At 38.7% G+C, this 22,494-nt stretch overlaps 2 protein-coding genes across 7 annotated transcripts in view; one reads left to right on the top strand and one right to left on the bottom strand.

The window, feature by feature from the left end:
* LOC111266309 (uncharacterized) overlaps positions 1-22,494 on the top strand; it is an 86,400-nt gene that overhangs the window by 3,424 nt on the left and 60,482 nt on the right. For 3 of the 4 annotated variants that reach the window (XM_022843684.2, XM_022843683.2, XM_022843685.2), the window contains exons 2-6: positions 7,790-7,998; positions 14,024-14,212; positions 17,431-17,739; positions 18,508-18,625; positions 21,181-21,293. In XM_022843684.2, the coding sequence (XP_022699419.1) occupies positions 7,790-7,998; positions 14,024-14,212; positions 17,431-17,739; positions 18,508-18,625; positions 21,181-21,293 (938 nt within the window). The remainder of the gene's footprint in view (positions 1-7,789; positions 7,999-14,023; positions 14,213-17,430; positions 17,740-18,507; positions 18,626-21,180; positions 21,294-22,494) is intronic. The other variant, XM_022843686.2, reaches the window with a different exon arrangement.
* LOC111266310 (secretin receptor) overlaps positions 8,407-22,494 on the bottom strand; it is a 166,282-nt gene continuing 152,194 nt past the window's right edge. For 2 of the 3 annotated variants that reach the window (XM_022843687.2, XM_022843688.2), the window contains one exon: positions 14,222-15,388. The gene's annotated coding sequence lies outside the window, so the exon portion shown is untranslated. Of the gene's footprint in view, positions 9,564-14,221; positions 15,389-22,494 lie in introns of those variants that run through there. The other variant, XM_086970862.1, reaches the window with a different exon arrangement.

Genomic DNA, 22,494 nt, shown 5'->3' with positions numbered 1-22,494 from the left:
ATACATACATATATGCAGGTGCCGAAAAATGTATATGCTGTTTAACGGGCCATAACTGCCTTGTCATTTAGGGCATAATTATGTGGGAATGATAAACTAAAAACATTAGCTTTTTGAATCAAAAGCTAAATTTAAGATGTTATTGGAAGTATGAAAATGTAGCAGGAGTACAAAGAAATGCTACAGTCAGTTCCAAACCTATGCGACTTTCAATTAATGGGATAAAAAGTTAGTTTAAAACGGATAGAATTGTACAAATTGTTGATGGACATTGTTCCGGAAGACCAAAAACATCGACCGATAAACCTAAAAGTACGAAAGTATCCCAAAAATCTATAGGAAAATCAAGTTACGAACTTGCCATCAGCAGATCAAGTACTTGTCGTATTTTAAGACGTTATAGGTAGAGAAATTATATCTTACAAATGATAAATGCTGTCCCTAAAAATTATCTGGACCCAAAAAATAATGTCGTCAATAACTTGAAAAAAAAACAGTATGCATAGTTTTCGGAAAAAAAATTGAGCGTTAACATAATTGCCCTTACTGGGCAATTAGTAATGATTTAAATTTTTTACTTATATACATATATATTATGTTATTACAGCAGTTACTATATGATGCCACAATCCAAATAAAGAATTAATCGTACTGCTCTTTTTTTACAATACTGTGATTGGTGACAACTAATTTCATTTACTGCAACAATCTATTCTACTAGGCTCTTACGGGAACTTTCGTGAAGATGGCGAATTTTATCTTCGACAGTGCGGAGCACTTGCGCACTATTATCGTTATTTAAGAGTATATCTTCATGAGAGTACACATCTTCAAAAACGGATAGTCTGCCCGCTCCCCAGACCTGATTTCACTAGGCCTTTTTTTTTCCAACAAGATACCTTGAAAATAAAATCAACGACAAAGAAAGCTAACTTCACTGGAAAATTTGAGGGCCTTAGTCGACCAAAATGCACCGCAATTGAAATTCGTAAATGAATAGTTCCTTGCTATCAGCAATATATTGAGCAGAACGATAATAAATCTACGGTAGGAGAAAAGGTTATGCATCTTATCTAGACTCTTTATATTCATTATGTAACTGAAGTTATGATCATTTAAGTTGTGAAGACACTTTTTGGCATTCTTCTACTAAGAATAGATTTCGTGTTTTTCACTAAAATTTGAAAAAACGACGGATTCAGAGCTCCTCTAGTACGATGATACTTGGAAGAAAAACGCTGTTTCATATGTCTCGAATTAGATCTTGCCTAGATTAGGCTAGTAGAGACTACCTGCGTGTAGAATAATTTCATAGAAATGAAATTTAAACATTTATAAAACAGCCGTGAATTTTATATGGCGTTGTATCTGCTATTCTATATCACCATTTCTGAAACTAAACAAAAGTTTCCGTGTTAACATATAAACCTATCTATGATATTTTTCATATAACAGTGTTTCGTTGAAAAAAAAAAAACCCGCCAGGACATCTGGTGAAACATTAGCTTTTCAAAGGCGCACTGTACAGTTAAAACTCTAAGGGTAAAGGCTCTAAGGGTACCGCAGCTGAGGCTGGTAGTAATATGTTTAGTCTTAGAAATATTAGCAATTGGCAACTGGTGCGCATTTACATTGAGGACAAAAGATCCCTTTCTGGTTCCTATAATGCTGTCAAATCCTGCATAATGATTTATCTTCGAGAAGCGAAGAACGCAATAAACAACAACTGACCTTCACGACAACTGAGTTATTTTGATTGGTAGGGCCCATCTGTCTAGCAGTCAGCTGAAGAATATCTGCAATGTCAAGACATTGCCGATAACGGTAAGCTGATGACGCATGATGTTATGGCACGTTTTTACTTTTATTTCTTCCAGTCGCTTGTGTTTTGTTGTAAACCTTGTCCTTAATTTATCCGCACAAAAAGGTCGATTGGCATCAGATCCGACAGATGAACAGAGAGACCTTTTCGTTCAACCTGTAGATTAAAAGTTGCCCAGTGAGCGAAATGTCTTGACTAATTGTGCTACCTAATTTAAATGTAGCTTGACGGCCTCAGTTAATTTGCAAAAAGCAATTTTTTACTTGTAACGTCTTAAACTTGGTTTGCTGATGCCATGCTCGTGATTGAGGAGCTTCACATATTTTTCCCTTGTTCCGCTATAACTTTCCATTATCCGTTCTCGGCAAGTAAAGCTCGCTGGTGTCCTTGGTCGTCCGAAACCTTGTCTATGGATACCTTGATTAGTTTCATCCGCCTCAAACTTACCGAAAATTGATCCGGAAGCTGATCCACCTATTATTTCCAATTAGTTACGTTAAGCGTTGAATGGCGGTTTTTTTCAGTCAAAAAATCACAGAATTAATTCCGTTCTGTCATTGGAAATTATCCATTTTCGGATCGCAGCAGGCCCGCGTAGCTATTTAATAGCAACATACAGGTCAGGCATTTCCTGTGAGATAGTCATTTTCTAGGAAGCAATGATTCATTACTACGCCACCCCACTGGACTAGGAAAGGGTGTGGAGGCTTGTAACAGCTTCAACTATACGTCAGTAACTTTTTTACTGCACTAATATGAAAGTAGTTTTATACATTTTCATTGGTGCTCAAAACAAGAAATGGCCACGACGGATCACAGCCAGCGGTCAACCTTACGTTATCGGAAAGAAATCAATCTCTATCACACTTCAAGGGTCCTGTTAGGACCCTTCTATACGGAATTTCTCAAACTAGTAAAACAATTGAATACTAAATAATAGATCCGAGCAATCTTATAGCAAAGTGAGCCTTATCGACTTTCGATTTTGCTAATTTATCAGCAAAATTATCTAACCTAAGCTAGCCTAACCTAACCTAACCTAACCTAACTTGCAAGCATTTAGCCATTCCGACGACTGCCTTTCCGCTCAGTGAAAGCCGTACGCCTGTCAAATCTCACTTGATAAGGGTCGTGTTACTGCGAAAGGTTTAGACATTTGTTCCTAAACCGATTATCTTGCCTTCCTGAAATAGCAAAACAAAATGTTTGTTTTGCCTTTGTCTCACGAATTTTCTGCCATTTTCTGGCTCTGGAATATTGTTATATATATAGCTTTTCATTTAGCAACCAGCATGTATATATATGGCCTAAACAGTTTCCTGTAGAGGTATACTCTGTACTGTATCATCCATTACATATTTTATTATGGAAGTTTTTCTGTGCTCCATAAAGCATAAACGCATAGGTACAACATTTATAATAAGATCTAGGCCTCTTTGGGACCGAATAGCTTTGTAGATAGATAGATAGCATTAACGCAGTTAGACATGATACAGCTTTCTAAATGTATCGAATTTTGTTGTAGTTGATTATAATTATAAAATTAACCAACTAACGGAAGATAGCTTCAGAAGATATTTATAGCAACGAACAAGGTGCTACTTTTGTATGTACTTAGATGCACTTTGCCGGAAGGTTATTATCCTCCTGTTGTTTCTGTCTTATAAACAGAACGAAGTGGTCTCTGATTCAGGAAAAAAACGTCGTCTTGGGAGCTAGTTTAGCTATGACTGATTCTCGTTCGACGATCGCGCAAGGCCTTTATAGTGTTTCCGTCGGTCAGACCCAACCTGCTTGAAGTCTACCTCTGAGCAACAGCAATATCATCTAGAACTCTTGTTCGTTATCGTTTTTCCCTGGAATTTTCATATCCCATCGCATTCAACGTACGGTCAGGTAGTTTGCTGCGTTATTTTAACACACAAGACAAATGTAAGGCTGAATGCTTATTAACGGCTTTTTAGACCAATACCTGGAATGATCGTCCATGGTTGTAATTGATGTCGCAGGTAACTCCAGCGGCCGTCACCTGCTTGCCTTAACCAAATCCGAGATGAAAATGGGTCGATTCAGTAAATATTATTTTAAGACAAGTGCAGATCGACTAAAACGCATTAAAAATGTTTTTTTTTTTTTTTAAAAGGAAGTATGTTATTTTCGCTCATGCATTTCGTTATAAGACGAGACTATAATTCTGGAAAAAGGGAAAAGAAAGTAACTAGACTAGCGTATGTAAAAAACGCTACTTAAATAAGGTAGGTACCGGGCCAGCTGTAACTGATACCTAGAGCCTGGAGTAAGAGCATTTAGGTTTGCCCAGAGTCCACCTTAAACTACGTATCAATAAAACGAATAAATTGTAAAAATAAAAAATAATGGGTTGGGTTTTTTTTCGCATTTGCGAATTCAGTGGCCTGGCATTGATATAAAACTGTATCAAATAGATTAATAATAGAATAGCGACTCGAGATGAAAGAATAAAAAAGAGAAAACGGGTTCTTCATAAGACAGGTTAGATCTGTCCTTCATCTGGAGCAACACATTTGCTTCTACAGTGCAGCAGGCCATTATTCATACCTACACAATCAGGTTTTCTGACAACCCAATGACTCTAAATGCGAGAGTAGAAGGATGCATGAATTTTGCAACTAAAATAGCATAGATCAACATCAACCTAAGCCTTTCTTTCTGGTAGCTAGCTTATCAGTCTTTCTACGTATCGTTGTACCTTATTTAGGCTCATACATTTTAGGCTCTTGACAGCGATTAGACTTCAGTGATTTTGACGAATGTTTATATCTACTAAGCTGGCTTGTGAGCGTTTTATGATTAATCGTAGCATGAATTAGCGTTGACGCTAGATTTCCGGGCTGAACAAACTTAATATCACTGCGTGAGTCGCAGAGAGAGTTCTGTACGTCATTGTCCCGCATCTTGTTTGCATGTATTAGTTCGAAGCCAAAAGTCAAGCGTACAAAGTCTCATTTTATCTGCATAATGTATTATTTCTTAAACAAAACCCAAGCAGTCTCTAACACCGCATTACCTTCAAGGAAACTCAGCATGCCAAGAAAATACGATGATACATTGCACTGCAACACAGGGGGTCCAATATATTGTTTGTTAAGAAAGCTCACGACGTCCTCCTACGTATCCGCGTGTGCATCACACCGAAATCGGCTCTCCCAGAAGACTGCTCTGAACTCTTTTATATCTGAACTAACTACGTAATCGTTAATCGTTGTCTTTATCATAGGTTGCTGCTACGTTTGCTGAAACTTGTACAACGAAAATTGATTAATAACTGGAAAGCATAGGCAATATTTAACAAATAAACAATAAAAAAAATAGAATCGATAAATTTGTAGAACTCAAATATACCAAGTTAAAGTAATTTAAATAAAAAGTAATGAATAATGTCCTCAAGTGGCCATCGTTTGTCGACACCATAGAGCAGGTGTCGCTTTCAACATGTTTTATTTGACTGCATTTTAACAATTTTATTGACAATGTTCTAGGCTGAGCTAATCTCAGAACGCAGATAGACACGCACTTATTGGCTTTCCAAGCTAACTTGTGTAAATAACTACGTGCGGTAATTCCTTTGAGTGCACGATTTGAGAGGCCTGCTGAGCAGTCGTTCTAGTTATTGCTGTAATTGTCCAAGCCGGTGGTGCCTGAATTTACAAGGACACAAAATTCCTATAGTAGAAGTTCTGTATTTTCTTCGAACCGGGCTTTATTCTAGTAGTCTTTGATAGACACATTTATGGAAGTTCCCACTTTTAGAATTAGGTGTAAATATTTATTCCTATATATACACATATTTGTATCATGCTTACAGACATCTATCAATGTCAAAAAAAAAACACAAAGTATGATGAAAGTTGTCAAATTGCTTAAAGTTTTTGTCTCATATAGATAAGGTTCTCTTTTTATTGCTTGCACATTAGTAATGAAGGTTTTACCAAAATTTAGTTGTGGATCCCTCACAAATAATTATTGTGGATTTATCTCGATTATTGATCATAGCTTGTAGTAACGGCTACAGTGATTTTAACTCTTTTCTTTTTAACCCTGTGAAATAAAAAAAATCACTAAATAGATTTTTTTTAATTTGACGGGTTTGCCTCGATTAATTTCCATGCTTCTTAATCATATTTTTATGTGGGTAAAGTCTATAGTTGAATCATGATATGGAGTGGAACCCTACGACAGACACAAGCAGTCTCTCATGTAAGGCGCTGTAAAAAGTATCCTGCTTGGATATTATGAAGGAGCCCATATGCGACATAACACTGCCATTAAACTCGAAACGTCTTAGCGTACGTTTGTTCTTGGTACTGTACTTACCAATTGGACACGTCTTTCTGTTGGTAAGGGTTCAAATAATATAAATTTAAATCAAGTAAGATAATTCGAAATTGTGGAGTGCAAGGCGTAAAGATGTTCAAGCTAAAATATGTGGTAGAGGCCTGGACGGACGAACCCCTGGCTGATAGAGACCTGGGCTCGCTACTTCTCGTAAACGACATGTCCACTGTGAATAAAGTTATGTTTATATGTTTGAAAGCTATCATTTATTCGATCATGCTTACTACTCTATATCTGACATCACACTCTAAATGCAGAGATAAACTGATAGATTACGGATGGAAATTTTGCCCCTGTACTCACCTCATCTCGGCCAGACGTTCAGTTTTAACTCCTGTATCAAATACACTTGTCGCAGCTATACGCTTGACTAACTGGGTGCATGCTTCTTTTATTTAGCCACACTGACCAAATTGCAATCTTCGACAAAAAAGAATTTACCTGCTTACGCGTATTTTGTGAGTTAATTAAAACGTTGACCCAAATTACGGAATCGAATATAATAGATCAGCTTTAAATCTTCGTGCTATAACAAACGATCCTGCTCTATAAAAAAAAAAAATAAATATATAAAAGAAAAAATCAAACAAAGTAAGACGACATTGTTGTTGAATAATTTGTTTAGATCAATAGACGGTTAAGCTGTATGTACTACTTATAGACAACACGTCCTTCGATAGGACAAAGGAGTAACGGATACACGGAGGCCTGACATTCAAGAACACCTTTCTTTCATATCAGAAAATCGCAAAGGCTTACGAATGATCCTAATACGATAGCATTCCGTATCAGTTAAGCGTAAGGGCAACATATGAGAGCAAAGCTAAGGGCCGACCCGCAACTGAATTAAGATGAAATACATGTGGTTGAGGTCAGACGTCTCTGCGCGTACAGGCTTTTTCAAGGAAAACTGGGTTTTTCACGGTGGACCTTTAAAGAGGTAGATGCGATGCTATCTTACGCATCAATTAGTTCGAGAACGGATAATAATTTTCGAACAATTACGATGGGCCAATAACAAGTCGTACTTCGAAGATCTCGAGTTTTGATTTATTTTATTTTGTCACGTTGGACGCGGCGATTGCAGTGACAGCGCATTTTAATTGTCATCACGGTCTTGCACGTATAATACGAGCTCTATAGAATCCAAATGAGTCAGACCTTTCAAGCCAAGCTGGCAGCGTTGTTGTCCGCTACCTACGATACAACATGAATCCAGGGCTCTTAATATACTTTGCTACACGAACTATCCTCTAAAGCCGGAATGGTAGGCGTTCGAACCTGAGTGCCTGCTTCAAAAGTACAACCACAGCCTTTTCCCTTGGCCTTCAACTAAGAATCATTGTATCCTACTGCACAATTCCGCAGCTTTAGTATATTTTATATTATATCTGACATTTTTTAGTGTAGTGCATTTAACTTATAGATAAAACAGTCACATATTTAGAGGTCGCCAGTACGTATCAGGCAGTGGCCCAGCCTGTACTATAGCGGACACGAAGCCGTCGACCAAATCAAAGCAAACGGAGAGTAAAGTCAATTCTTAGAAATACATTTAAGTGATAAATGACTAATAATAAAATGTCTGCATAGGTTACAACGGTTAGCGTCGCGCATAAGCCGTCGTAAGATGATTTCGGGGATGGATGATCTTCTGCAAACGCGGTTAAAGAGATCCCTCTCGACGTTCGACATAACGCTATTGGGCATCGGCCACATGATCGGCTCTGGCATTTACGTGATCAGCCCAGAAGCAGCAAGAAAAGCCGGCCCAGCATGCGTAATTTCTTACGTCATAGCAGGTGAATTTAAATAACTTTCCCAACCAACTTTCGCCACCTAAAGCTAGGATAAGTAAACGGTAAACGCACACAAGCGCTGGACACCGATGCTATTCTACTCTATTCTAGCGTAAAAGATATGAGGAACTCTGTCCCGTTATAAGCGAAAATGTCCTTAAGGTACGTGCCGACATTACTCTGGCGAATTTCTTTAGTCGTTGCTGAGTGGTACCTAATATTATATGAGCTCTCATTATGCCCGTCAAAGTTCTTATCACAGTCTGCTGCTCAATGTGCGGCAATGCTATATAGTAAAATATATCCGTCTACCAACTACCAGACGTCTTGAGCAAATTCTTCTTATCTCAAAATATAGGAGAAGCTTTGTAGTAATAGGGTTTCCCGTTGATTTTATTTTCCTTATGATTATTTAAGAACACCGAGGTAAAACAAGCATTTTCGTGCATACAACATATGCCCATTTATATTTAACCGATATATTTATATATTTAATTTGACAATAACAAATATATTTAATTGCCGCTTTGTTTAATGTTAAGCATTGTATTTTTGCTATTATAAGGGTATTTTTAAACTGAAATTACAAAGTGATTGATTAGTGAAGTCTGATGAAATTAAACATCATTTTTCTTCATTTCTAAGTGTCGTACAAATACATCGTCACTAGGTAATATTGTATAATTTGGAATGCGTTTTTGCCGTTGGGTAAATATTGAAAAGAAACTGTTCCTTGTCCATTGTATTAGCCCTGACACCCTTTTAATGTATTTAATATAATGTAATAGAGAAGTTTAGTCGGCCAATCTAGATATTTCGGACTATTTTTAGGTTTTTCACCGCCTATAAGCATTCATCCAAGCGGCTACCTTTATTTAGATGTATACCGACCCATGCAGTAGACCTCAACAACAAACATTACTGCTGATTTATCTCACATAATCGATGTACAAACTAACATCTTGTGGGTCTTTACGTACACCGTTTTGAGGGCGCCCTTTTCTTCCTAAAGAATGACCTCCAGCCAAAAATAGTAGCTTATGAAAGACTTTCATGTTCAAGTGTTTGCTATAAATGACAGAAACTGCTTTAAATTGTGTCAGATAATAGTATATTGGGCTTCGTTTGTCCCAACAGCATACGTTTCTTCCTTATGCGAAACACTACTGGTTACAAATCTGCCTTCATGAGGAGCCATAGAACTGTAACGCTAGCTGAAATTTTGAAAATTTCCTTGCGATTCATTGCTTAGATATGAAAGTACCATTCAAAAGTTCCCCGGCTATCAGCACGGAACAAGCAACGTCCCGCCATAACAGCACCGTATGGTCATAGCTTCACGTTTATCGTTTGACACAAAAAGCTTGAATTCACATAAATGAGTTTGCGCGAAGGATGCTTCATTCTACGTTGACGACGCCAGCTAACGTTTTACTGCTGTTCTGATAGTTCCGGTACTATTGTATACTTAGCTCTCGGTATTTCTATTAATATTGCTTTCCAGCCAGGTCTGATACCAAGATGGTACGCTTCATTAACCTTCAACGCGAAACAAGTCGACCAACTTCCTGTGAGACGTAGATAAAAACGTTAGTGATTGACGAAAAAATCACGTTTCATGCATGTGTTCGATAATTACTTGATAACCTGAAAATATTGTATGTGCATCAACTACCTTAAAGTACTACCGAGTGTAAACTGTTGTGCGATGTAGCATTTTTAAGCGCTGGCATCGACTATCGTCGTTTTTTTTTGCATTATCGAAGGTAAAACAATCTTTATTAGTAGCATTTTCTTGACAATGTTGAAGCGTTTGCCGCTGTGTGGCATACAACTACAAAAAACGTCTTATTTTGCACTCTTCACGTCGAATTTTTCCGTTGCTATTAGCAATCTTGTTGGTAGCGCAAACGATAGTAGGAGCCTCTTGCCTTTGTTTTAATAGGGAGGCGACATGTGGACGTTTTGGCCGTCTCCGAAATCCAGCTTTCAACCTAACCGGTCTAATCCAATGGTCCGGCCGCTTATTTTATTAGTCTCGTATCCATTTACACTGATACTTGCTCACCGCATATGGATATGATGATCCAAATTGGTATACACATTTTGGTTGTAAAAGCCGCCCAAGTTTCACTTTTACTAATACTCTCGGTTGAGCGGCTGTTAGACATCAAGGTACCGATTCCATTTTGGCCTTCGGCCTAGGTTCCGCTTCGCTTCGGTCACCTTCGACGACACCCCTGCAACGTAGAAGGGGCGGCTCCTGGTGAGCTCTACCCAGTATGAGAAATGCGAAACGCTTTCGTTGCAGTATGTCAAGAATCGTTCACTATCAACCCCTTATTTATGACTATACCAACCACTTATATTTAGAACGGCAATATATACATTATTGTGGCCCCTTCTTCATTTGCCACTTTTCCGATGTCACCTGTGTCCATCTGAATTGAGTCCTTTGCCATTATGGCCTTAATACACATCTACATGCATACGCACCGACGCATCTCTTAGAACCTTTGCTATTTCTGACCTCAATTCTGGATAAGTGTCCTACTTACTGGAGTTGACTCGCGCGGGGCGTTTAGTTGCCGAACTCCAGTCACTTCTTTCAGCAGTAGACATGAACTTCTTGTTGTCGGGTCAGTGCCTCCTATTTGAGGAAGCAAACACTCATCTTGATGACTTAGACCCATCCTCTCTAACCTTGCAAATGTTTATTAGTTTGGGGAGTGCGCTAGCTATGCAAAACATCAATAGTTTTCTACCCCGATTTAGTAGGCGTTTGTAGACAGCACGCTGATCAACTTGGGCTGGGTAACCTGTTGTGGGCCCAGTTGCGGACAGTATGAACGCTCACCGTTTGTTGCTGCCTCTGTGGCTCCGATGGGCGTTTCGGCTAGATCGTTGCAGCAGTATCCTTATCTTTGGCTTTATTTAGTAGCTTCTCCGTGATTTACTTTATTCTTCTGGCGCGCCAGACATCTTTAAGTTAATTGTACCGTGCAGCATTGGCCATTTGCTCGTTGCATTTTGATGACAAGCCGGAGCGCTCGTCGGCACATGGAAGTATGACTCATATTAGGTTGGTTATGGCTCGTGCCTGCACTATGCATTCGACATTTTATGGCGAAAGTGTTCGTTCGACTTAAAAAAAACACTAGGATTTTGTATCATCTATTAGCATCGCGTGGCGGTTTTTGCCCTCTCTTGGCAGTACTCCTTCCCTGCTCTTTTTGACAAAAATGGTCCAATCGGTTATGAGCTTTTTTCGGAGTAGTTTTCGAATAACTAATTGGCGACTGCCTAATCCGTTTCGGCATTCGGTGTATATCTGCACTGAACAGTGCTTGGCCTTTGAGTATTTTTCGATAGGCCGTTTAATGAGTCACCACTCATAGCAACCGGCCTACACGATTTTTCGAACCTACTCGTCCATAATTAGTATAATTCTAGAGCTATTCAAAATGTGATATATACGTATAACGTTATCGATATTGTTAACTGTTTTTCACCCCTATTTGTTTAGGGCTTCCTATGTTTTCTCCTAATTTCACCTCCGATGTCCTAAAAAACACTGTAATCTAGGGAATCGACTTTTTAGCCTCATCACGAATATCCGAGGGGTCGAAATTTTGTCATTTCTCAGTACCTATGGACGTTCGTCGAATCCCCGACAAAATGGTAAACGGATAGTGTTAGGCCACCACCGCGTACACGATTTGCGATATTGTCGTATAGCGCCGGCTACTTTTGGGCTCTCGGCTGACTAATTGATCCACTGTACTGTTAAATCAAAAAAAGGCTTGAACATACAAACGTAGCTATAAATAAATACAAAAGAAAGTACACTGAATTATCTACATTAGCATTATTAGCTATCCTTAAGTTACCTTACTTCTGACAAACCTGTAAAGAATAAGATAATCCGAAATGAGCTTTCGGCCATTTATTCTCATTCATGCTCATGTTGGTGGCATACCTTGCTGGAGGAAAAAGGCCAGAGTGCAAGTTTTTAGATAACTATAAAAAACAAAGCGTCCCAGAAAATGTATACGCTGTAATTTAATTATATCATTTATTTTTGTCAATAACTTACTATTAGAATTTGCTGGCCAATTTTATTTCCAACGAAATCGAGCGTTTGCACCACGATGTAAAAGCATATCTTGGCGAAAATTTTCCTGACAGGTGGGTCAAACGAAGAACTTCTATAGAATATCTTGCCTGTTTTTTACGTCTAACGCCAATAGATTAGTTCCTAGCTTGATACCTAATATTTCGATACAAAATTTACGTAAGATGGAAGATTTTTTAAGTTTTTTTAGAGCAGATTAGAACAGTATTTATTTTTAGTAGAAGAAAAAATGTATGCATTGTATCTTTCTTTTTCCCATTACATGTAAACAATAACTAAAGTTATTATCATTGAAGATGTGCCAACCATTTTATACGATTTTCTGTTTCGACGGTGCGTCGATTAGCGGCAAGGCTTGTCTACTTAAGCAATAGCCATTTACGGTATATTTTATTGGCCATAACAATATATATATATATATATATATATATATATATAGAAGCTTGACTAGTGCAAAAAAGAATATGAACCTTATATTTAAAAATAATGTCATCTCGTGCTTTCGAAGTGCATTTACACTTTGGGATCTGAGACCATTCAGTCGGATAGCGTCATTTGGGATTTTAGCGAGCGAGTAGTAGCAGTGAGCCATGGAAAATTCAGTTGGGTTAAAAATGTCCTGCCTGTTCCATAGGATACCCTTTCTGCGTTTGGGATTTCTTCGGCCATTTGTCTGGAAGACCCCCATCAAGCACACTCTTACGTCATAATGGTGGAACACAAGCGCGCCAAGCCTTTGAAAGTAGAATTTGTTATCCTTACTTACTAAGATGCTTCCGTGTGCGCGGTAAACTCAGGCCGTTGGTGACACCAGTCACTAACAGTCATATATAAAGATATCTAAACCACTGATCTCGCTTAGCGGAAACAAACGAGATTAGTCGTGCTGAGGAAAGATGTAACGACAAGATAGTTATGATGATGATGATACACTGTTGCTATTCCGTAATTTAACTATGTCACTTAATTTAACTATGTTAACCAACGTAAACATGAAAACTTAGCATGGAGATCTTCTTAGAAAAGCTCACTGAATTCAGAAAATTCAAAGCTAAATGAAGAACAACATTACGAGTTTTTGTTTTATACCCCCTATATATATATATATAGGGGGTATAAAACAAAAACTCGTAATGTTGTTCTTATATATATATAGTCAAAATACGTACGTTAAACTCGTATCTTAAAAGTGACATTGATAGCTATTCGGCAAATAGAGCTGAATATAAAGCCGGCTGAATACTGCCTAGGATAAACCTTTGCCAAGCATCCTTTATTTAATATATGCTTGAGATATGTTGCTCAATAATAAAATATATCACATATGGATATGAGTGTTTTTTAGTAGGAACGCGTTCTTAGTTGTTTTGAGGCCTCATTAGGCATTTTTACCGCTGTGGCCTTTTTGACCTACCATACCAGTTTATTAGTCGAATTTATATGCAGACTTCGTTTTAATTAAAGTAAAAGCATCTGTACCCAACTGGCAGGTAAAAAACCGAAGTAGCCCGCCCTATTATACTTTGTCATAACGATTTCGAGGTTTCTGATTAGTGTGACATTTCCATAAGTTACAGCAGCAATTTGACGGCCTAAAATTGATCTAAGAACTTTTTGTAAATGCGATAGAATATCCATCCGTAAGCTTGGTCAAGATCAATAACGAAAATACTACTAACATGATGGTTTTTTAATATTGCTACACAAAAACCTATGTTACATTTAATGTAGAACGGATAATAACATAAATGTTTTTCTTCTGGTTCGCATTTCATATGTAAATTAGGACATACAACTCTTTTGTGATTTTTCACTATTGACCGGGAGAAATTAAATGTGGATAAATAAAGAAAAACTTTTGATGTATGCCTAAACTTTTTTTTATTGCGTTAGGTATAGCCTCGATGCTAGCGGCCTTGGCTTACGCCGAGTTCGCCGTACGTTTTCCACGAGCGGGTTCGTCTTATTCGTACGTCTACTTCAGTGTTGGAGAGTTCGTGGCGTTTATTGTTGGCTGGAACGTCCTACTAGAAAACACCTTAGCCCTTTCCATCGTCGCACAGACCTGTGGGGCATACATCGGTAAGTTGAAGCACTATTGAAAATAATAGCATCGCTTCATTTGGCTCGTTTGAACGATAAACGTCATGAATATGCTTTTTAAAACGAACTGTTGAGAAGTTACTCCGGTGAGAAGTTTCCTTGACGTTTTGCCATCCGTCTGCTTGAAAAAAGCCAGCCAGTTACGTATATTAATTATAATAGAGATATAAGGGAAAAGTAAACAACAAATAGCTACGAAAGAAACAGTAAGGCAATTGTTTTTGACGCTCTTCTAGACTCTCTAGGTAACGCCTCAGTATTTATCTTTAGTAACTTTAGTATGTCCTTGGACTCTATTTTTTTTCCCCTAAAGGCATAATCATTTTCTTTTTCTTTGGAGCCTCAAGAGCAAGAATGCAACCGTTTGTTCGATTAGAACAACCCTAGCCACAATGAGTATTAAAAAATGGTATTTTGTAAGGACCGTTAGTTTTATATATAATATACAGTATTCGATTGCTCATCTAGGCTACTTTCCTTACACTTTATAGCTAAATAAAAGCAGATGCAAGAAAATTGTTTGCATGTGCAAGAGGTGTCAATTCTTGACGGTAATGAGCATTAAGCATAACCCCCATTCACAATGATCTGATATTTCTTCAATTTGGGTATTAGGAAGACGGAGAAGCATATGACATCGATCGTTGTTCCCCTTATTCTTGTCTCTTCCGAGAGCGTCTTCTTGACTTTTATGACACATGAGGTTTTGGCAAAGCGCTTAGCCTACTGCTTGTTTCTCTGCTTACATCGATTTTTTTCGCTAACGATCCAACAGAGACAAGAGTATCGCCAAAAATGAAGAGTTGAACGAAATTGATTAACGCTGAAGTTCGTACTATTAATTTAGATGCATTTTTTGCTACCGATTTTCCGTTGTGCTGTGCTAGAACCTGCTCATGCTCCACCCGCAGCCGTAGACGCATTTGCGATACTCTGTCCGTTCTAGGTAATCTGAAAAGCTTATTTTCCCATTCAGGCCTTGTTAACCGTGAACGGATTAGATAACAGCTGATTTGGCTAAAAGTGCAAAAAGTGCGCGCCATTCCCGGCCCTCGTGAAGTTGTGATTCGTTTCAACAAGACTTCGTTTTCTTCTAGCGTCGAGGGTAGCGGATCAACGGTTGCCTGTTACGACAAACAGCTTGCCAAAGTTTGCCTGAAATTAGGTAGATCCTAATCACAGTGGTATGACCTCGTTTATAGAGAGTAAATTTTTACTTAAAATCATTGTTAGTGCTTGTTTATACTTGAGCGCTCATGTTAAATCTGTCTCCTTGACCTAGGCCGTTTCAAGCTCAAAGACTTGCAACGAAATAGATAGTTTCTTAAAATCGAGTATTTTGAAACAAAAAACATTGAACTTAAGTAAACGTAAGTAGGTATGCAAGAAGGGGATAGCCGATGTTCAAAGTTACATTTCATTTAATATCTTATTTAGAATTACTTCTTTCGATTAACGGAAAATGTGATGTCAGCAAAAGATCCACTTCATCGCTAGTCTTCAAGCATCGTTCGGCTAACCCAATATTTAAGTACCAAGCAAGCAAAGGATTTATTAACTTCTTCGAATATTCTACTAAGCAACTTCATAGGTGCTTATTCTATTTGTCTAATTAATGTCATCGTTCCTATTAATCTATGTATCAGCATATTTGATTTACTTTGCCCCGTTTCGACTAAAAAATAGGGCCGTTCTGTTGTTGCGGTTGGGCTTCACAGAAAACATTTTGAAATAAACAGGCCATTTACATTGTTATCGAACAGAGAAGCCTTTTAAACGAAATATCTTTGTCTGCCTAGAGGTGCTAAATTTGTTCCTGTAATTGGTACCGCTTTTAGTCAGACATCAAAGCAGCTATCGTGCACGGCATATGACTGGTTGAGAGAGTTTCCACAACAGCCAGCACGCGCCTTCGTGTGTAGCACGAGATGAACCAATTTACGTGCGATAGTCCGTCAGACAAAGCTAATCTCGACATCTTTGTACATCTTGGTGTGCTTATGGCTGACGGTTTGCTGTTACACATTCATAAGAGTCAAGCGGCTCAACAGGCTTTCTGATGAGAAATTTCAGGCCATAAAATTGCTTCCTCGATTTTTTCAGGCAGAGTACATCTTTATTCTCGAACAAATGCAGATCCTATCAAATTTGCATTAAATTCCTACTCCTTACCTCACTCTCCGCTTACTCTAAGAAGGTCATCTTGTGATGGCCGTGTAGAAGATACATGAAGTGTAACCTATCGCGGAAATGCATGCCGCATCGCCTATAATACAGCATAGGCTGCGTGTTAGAAGTACGAGAATCCCAGTCTCTATCGACAGAAAGACACAGAATAGACCAGTCGAGCAGTTGAAACACACATACTTGCGCAATCACGGCGTCATCAGTAGGCGTCAGATACGTCATTTGCAGAAATGCAACCCGTACAAAACCGTAAGGTACCCCCGTTTATCATTTAAAGAGCTATGGTGTTCAAAAGCATAGGTCACACAGATATCATAGATTGAACGTAAGTCGACTGGGTGGTGCTTCGAAGCGTTGCCAATACGTGATAGCCAATGTATACGCACACAACAAGTGGATGGCTATTAGAGGGAAGGGAGAATGAGCGCGGGATCTAAGTCTTAATCAGCCTTTGTCCCCTCGGGGGAACGTTTTATCGTTTATGGCACGAACGCGACGTACTACATGCTGCAGGGCCTATAGCATCATTGGTAAGGCATCGACACAGCAGGACGGAAAGGTCGTGTGGAATCCGGCATCGAAATGCGCGCGTCGCGTGCCGTTATATGTTGGTGAGGTGCGGGGAAGTCGTCGGTCCGCTCGTTTATATTCGCATGTTCCGTCTCTCTAAATTGACTAAATTGATATGCGGCGGCGCAGTTTACTGTGTGTTAAGAGGCGCACGGTTACTGCAAAAGACGTACAGTCATCGGGTATATACTCGCCTGTAGCGTATAACTATAATTTGATTTCGCCTAGTGAATGCAACTTCTAACAAAATGAGCCCTATTATAGCAAAACTCCTTTTATATATCTAACAAAATAATAATCAAGTATTGATTTTAGGCTTTATTACACCTCTATTAGCCTATTTAGTGGGCATATATAACCTCATAGAAGCCTAGCTAGCATTGGAGACGGTATTTGCCTACTTGTTGGTAACTAATGAAGATATATATTTTTTTTTACAGATTCTATAACAAATTATGTTGTTTCAAACTTTGTTCGCGAGAACGTCGGCCGACTGGTTGCAATGCCTGCTAACTCAGTTAACACCAGCAGGTCGGGTGTAACGGGGTTGGTAACCTACCTAAACACGGAGCACCAGTTCCTTGTTTTGGTCCTAATGGCAGTGTTTGTAGTGATTGTCCTTCTGAAGGCATCCAGAACTTTGTTGGTGGGAAATGTGCTTTGTGGTCTCAGTATTTGTTTATTAATCATCATTATTGGAATCGGAATATTCAAAGGAAACTTCTATAATTGGACTAACTCGAATACGGGTGAGTTTATGGATAGGCATAGCATTTAAAATATGTTTCTAACAGTTAAAAAAAAAGACGTTTTGTGAGAGTGTTAGAAACGTCTTCCCCTTACATACTATCCGTGACTATCTGCTCTTAATGATCGACGAAATTTTCGTCGATCATTAACAGCAGAAAAAAAAAGCTCTTCAGCCTTAATGCGTACACTTTGACCCGTGTCCCTTAATGTGTTGTGAGCTTGAAAGGTTGTTTTAGCGTTTTGGATAGATGAACAGCCAACGAAAAAATGTACGCGTCCAGGAGAACGCAAGACTGATTTTATCATAGTGTATGTTTCAGAACGGTAGGTCCTTGCCATTTGCCTATTCGCCAAGTCAACACAGATTCTATAAAAGTAAAATATGATGCCGCATTTGTACGAAAGAGATATTCTGATGAAGCTGTCCGTTTTTTTTTTATTGCCATGAACATTTTTCTATACGCATTTCCATAACTTGAATAAGTAGTCTTCCAGGAAGCATCTTCAAAGACGGATATGCTTATTATTAATTACACAACGTATGAAACATTTAAAATACATACCGCGAATACATTGTGAAACTATCGCCATATCGGTCAGATAGACATGCAATCTGTCTTCTCTAAAAGGACAATTTTTTAGAATAAACGGCACGTATAGCTGTGCCAATTCACATCTATATAAGCACGACTAGGTCACTGGATGTGTCTAAGTATACTAATATTTGCCTTTTTTGTTTTATTGGTAATTTGGTTTTAATTATTCAGGAGGATTTCTTGCACGTGGGTGGCAGGGTGTCTTCAACGCAGCATCGATATGCTTCTTTTCATACGGTGGATTTGACGCGATTTCTGCAGCTGCTGAAGAGGCAAAAGACCCTAGGCGGTAAGTGGTAGGTTGGTCGCAGAACAATCTGGGTTTTTCAGCCTATTTTAGATACTGCCTAGTATACGCGTTTCCTTAATCGATTGTTATCTGCAGTCCTACTCCGTACATTCAAGTCGGTATTGGCCACGCATTTTGTTCCATCTAAGCGCGGCGCTGTTCGTCTTGTAAGCCAGTTTCGATAAGGCATCCTTTAACCGTATGTTTGAGATGATCGTCTGCTCATAGCTAGTAGATCTAGTCACTTGTTTAGATCAGGTTTTGCCTAGGTCACTAGCATTAATCAGTAATGTTCGTGATACAGATTTTTAAATAACGTACCTTTTTAAAATGCTTTATGGAAGTCTGGTCAATTCTATAGCTATTTTTTTAGCTTCTGATTTTTTTTACAACTTACACACTAGATACGAGGTAGGATATTGCGTCAATAATATTACATTCACTACCGGTTTATTCTAGAACCGATTACTTAATAAGAGGGTGTTTATAGTTGACTAGCAGTACATACCAGGTTTTTTTTCTTTTACCATAAAGACTTTTGCTTTCTCTCACTGGACAATAGCCCAAGTTGTAGCACATACGTACCGGCAAATTATCTAGTAGCGGATTGTAGTGCCAGAGCTTACTCTTCAATTAGCGCATATTTTTATTATTATTATATAATATTATTTTTTCCAATCTGTTTTAGTATCGATTTAAAATGATCCCTGGCGTTGGCTGTGACCATGATGGTGACTCCTAATGTGCGAGTAATAAATCTCACTCTAAAGTTCTCCCGACTGTTCGTAATAGATTTGGGCAATCTTATTTAAATTTAACATCGTAAGGAAATTCAGTTCTTGTAGGATTATCTTTAGAGGTTGTGTGCTAGTGCATTCCTGGGGGAATCCTCGTGCAGCGTTTAGGTTATAGGTTTAGCAGTAATCTGTTCAAAATATTTGCTTGCAATTGAAGCTGAGATAGCCTTGTTAGCAGAAACAAACTTCTACCTTTATCGTAGGTCTTTGAGTTCAGTCCAGTACGAAAAAGTTTCATTACCTTGAAATCATGGCAAGGCATTTTCCGATATCTTTATTGTGTATGATAGCACTTTGAATGATACATATGTGTGCATACGAATATTATATCCAGATATATCTAGTATGGCAGAGCAAGAGTCAGCGCATCACATATTAAAAAAATGTAACTGGAGTTTGAAATTAATTACATCTCTTAGCACTTTTCTTAACACTTAGATAGACTGTTATTAACCAAAGATCAGAAGTCTAAACTGTCAAGCTAATGAAAATAATTACCTTCTAATTATATGTAAAAATTACATTAATAAGTAACCGACTTGTCTCATTGAAGGCACGCTAAGACAGCAGGTGGTACATGCAGCGGTAACTACGTATGGCCGTACCTGTTACGGGCATAACTAAATAGACTATTTTGGGCTATCCGTGCTTTGCCGAGAAAACATCAGGCTTCACCAAAGAAAACAAAATCCATGCTTAATCAATTCCGCAGGACACTTACATCATCATTGTTACCTTTACCAATTCTTAATCATATTCCGCTTTTCCTGCATCGGAATCTGCATTAAACCCGCCGCGAACTTTTATCACTGAGATTTTATTACTATTATTATTATTGAGATCTAAACTTCACCAGGCGTCCATCGTGACCAAGCGAAGTCGTAGTGGTTTGTCTGCTAAAATTGGTGCCCGTTACGCTACAAACCTCTGCGGGCTGCACAAAAAGAAGCGACGCTTTCTTTCCAGAATCATACATAATAAACACTTATAATTAATTTGTCCATCAATTTGACACAAACCTGCCACAGGAGTTTTTACATATCTAAAATATGTCTGCATAACAGTGGCTTCGACTTTAAGTAATTGAGCACAAGATATTTTTCGTAAGTTCATGAATCGGGCACCCGCAGATGGCCAAGTGTTAGCTAGTTGAATGAAGGAAGTGTTGTCGATGGACGAGGAACACGTTACACTTATGTTTGGCTCATTCTTATGCGGGTTAAATTGAATACCTTGTACGCTCCAGCAGATGCAGCTATTAGAGGTGCCCCATTGGAGGTCCGCTAATTGATGGGGTTTAGCTTTGAAAAGAAGCCAGACATGTACGAAGTGGGGAATCGCGGTTTCAAATACCCTAGACTACACACCACTAGATAACCTGTGAAAAAACAGTAAGTGATATCATCACAAACAGATATACACCGTTTAACATAATTTTATGCAGTTTACTTTTCAATGAGTCGTGTACCCATCTTTAGTGCGTAAATTTGAAAGTGTTCATTGAATTGATCATTTTTTTTTGGCATTTTATATACTCATATAAAATATATACTCAATTCACATTTCAAATTTTATATACAGACATCGAGAACACGTATGGGATATAATATTTCCTAATATTATTGGATATAATTTGTGTAAAATTCAGTAATTTATATTGCAAGTAATTTGTCTTGTAGAGAGAAGCACATATATATATATGAGATACATAAAAGTTTCGACTAAAGTTGCGTATAAATGATTTGTTCTGCCCCGCAGGTCGATGCCGATAGCAACAATAATTGCAATGTTGATAGTTACTATGTTGTACACAGCTGTAGCTGGCTGCCTTACGTTGCTTCGCAATTGGACCCAAATTAGGATGACAGATGGTGCGTATTTGCGAAGGGAAGAATTGAAGATATCCGAAGCGGATAGACTTAACTGTTTTAGATAGGCTTTCCACGTTTGCGAGCGATTAAAGCGAACTACCCGGGTTATTACGTCAATAATAGCTAGTAATTTTCCATCTAGTTCATTTTCGAATCTACAGGAGCTTGGTGTTTTAGATCAAGTGACACGGGATCGCGAGCGACCCCGTGCGATTCCAAAGCGTAAAACATCCAAACGTTTTTACTTTATGGCCATTGCCAAAGGCACGAACCCGAACAGACAAGGCTTCTGACATACGCGTACACATGCAAAGAAACCCAGAACGCATGCAGAACTCAGGCGAACGTAACATTCAGGCTGCCCGATGTTAACAATTAGCCCTTTTTTCTCTGCCAGAAGGTTATCGTTTAGAGTTGAGCCTATCGATACCCACTTATCATCATGCACCGCTTTGTGAGATATACCGGATAGTTTAGTTCGTTTGGTGCCTGCGATGTTAATGCGACATCGTAGACAGCTAAGCTCATAAAGCCTCCGAAAGCTTCATCGACCTAACAGCCGAGCCCCTTATTTCTTTTTGGCGACGGTGACCTTCTAGTAGTCGAATATCTAATCCAATAGGCACATTCTGGCGTGACTCTTCAAAAAGAACTGACGACTCCTATGGCCCACAGTGAACGCATTAGAGGTCTGATTGCGGAACGATCCGCTTGCCTGGGACGTGGCGCGTCTACGGATTCGTTCAGCATTAACGAGTGCTGTCCCGTAACGCAGCCTTCTGTGGAGTCGTCCAGCTGATGCAAAACTCGGGATGCTGAATCGCCAGCCGGCAACGTAGCCAGAATCGGATCGCTTCATCAAAGTACATTTGGCGACCGACAAGTCAAAAGTCAATGCAATATCCAAAAAACTCCTTTCGGAAAAACTATTAAGTATACGCTCTGTTAATGCTCAGTCGCTACGGCTGGGTCTTCCTTTCATTTTATTCTCTCTGCACAATGCGTGCATAGGCTACTTCTTACATGCTTGTCTTTCCTTTTACCATGCCCGATCCGATCTGATCCTGACCTCATTCAACCCTTCTGGCTTTCCTCCTAGTTCCCCCGGCACTAAACAAGAAAGACAATAAAAATAATCTGTTGCCAAGTTGACTCGAATCGTTGTAGTTTTAGTACTTAGAAGTAATGACCAGCTGAATAC

This window comes from Varroa jacobsoni, unplaced genomic scaffold (genome assembly GCF_002532875.2).
Source record: "Varroa jacobsoni isolate VJ856 unplaced genomic scaffold, vjacob_1.0 scaffold_1070, whole genome shotgun sequence".
Lineage (NCBI taxonomy): Eukaryota > Metazoa > Arthropoda > Arachnida > Mesostigmata > Varroidae > Varroa > Varroa jacobsoni.
Note: the sequence above shows the minus strand (reverse complement) of the source record. Positions and strands in the feature narration are given on the sequence as shown.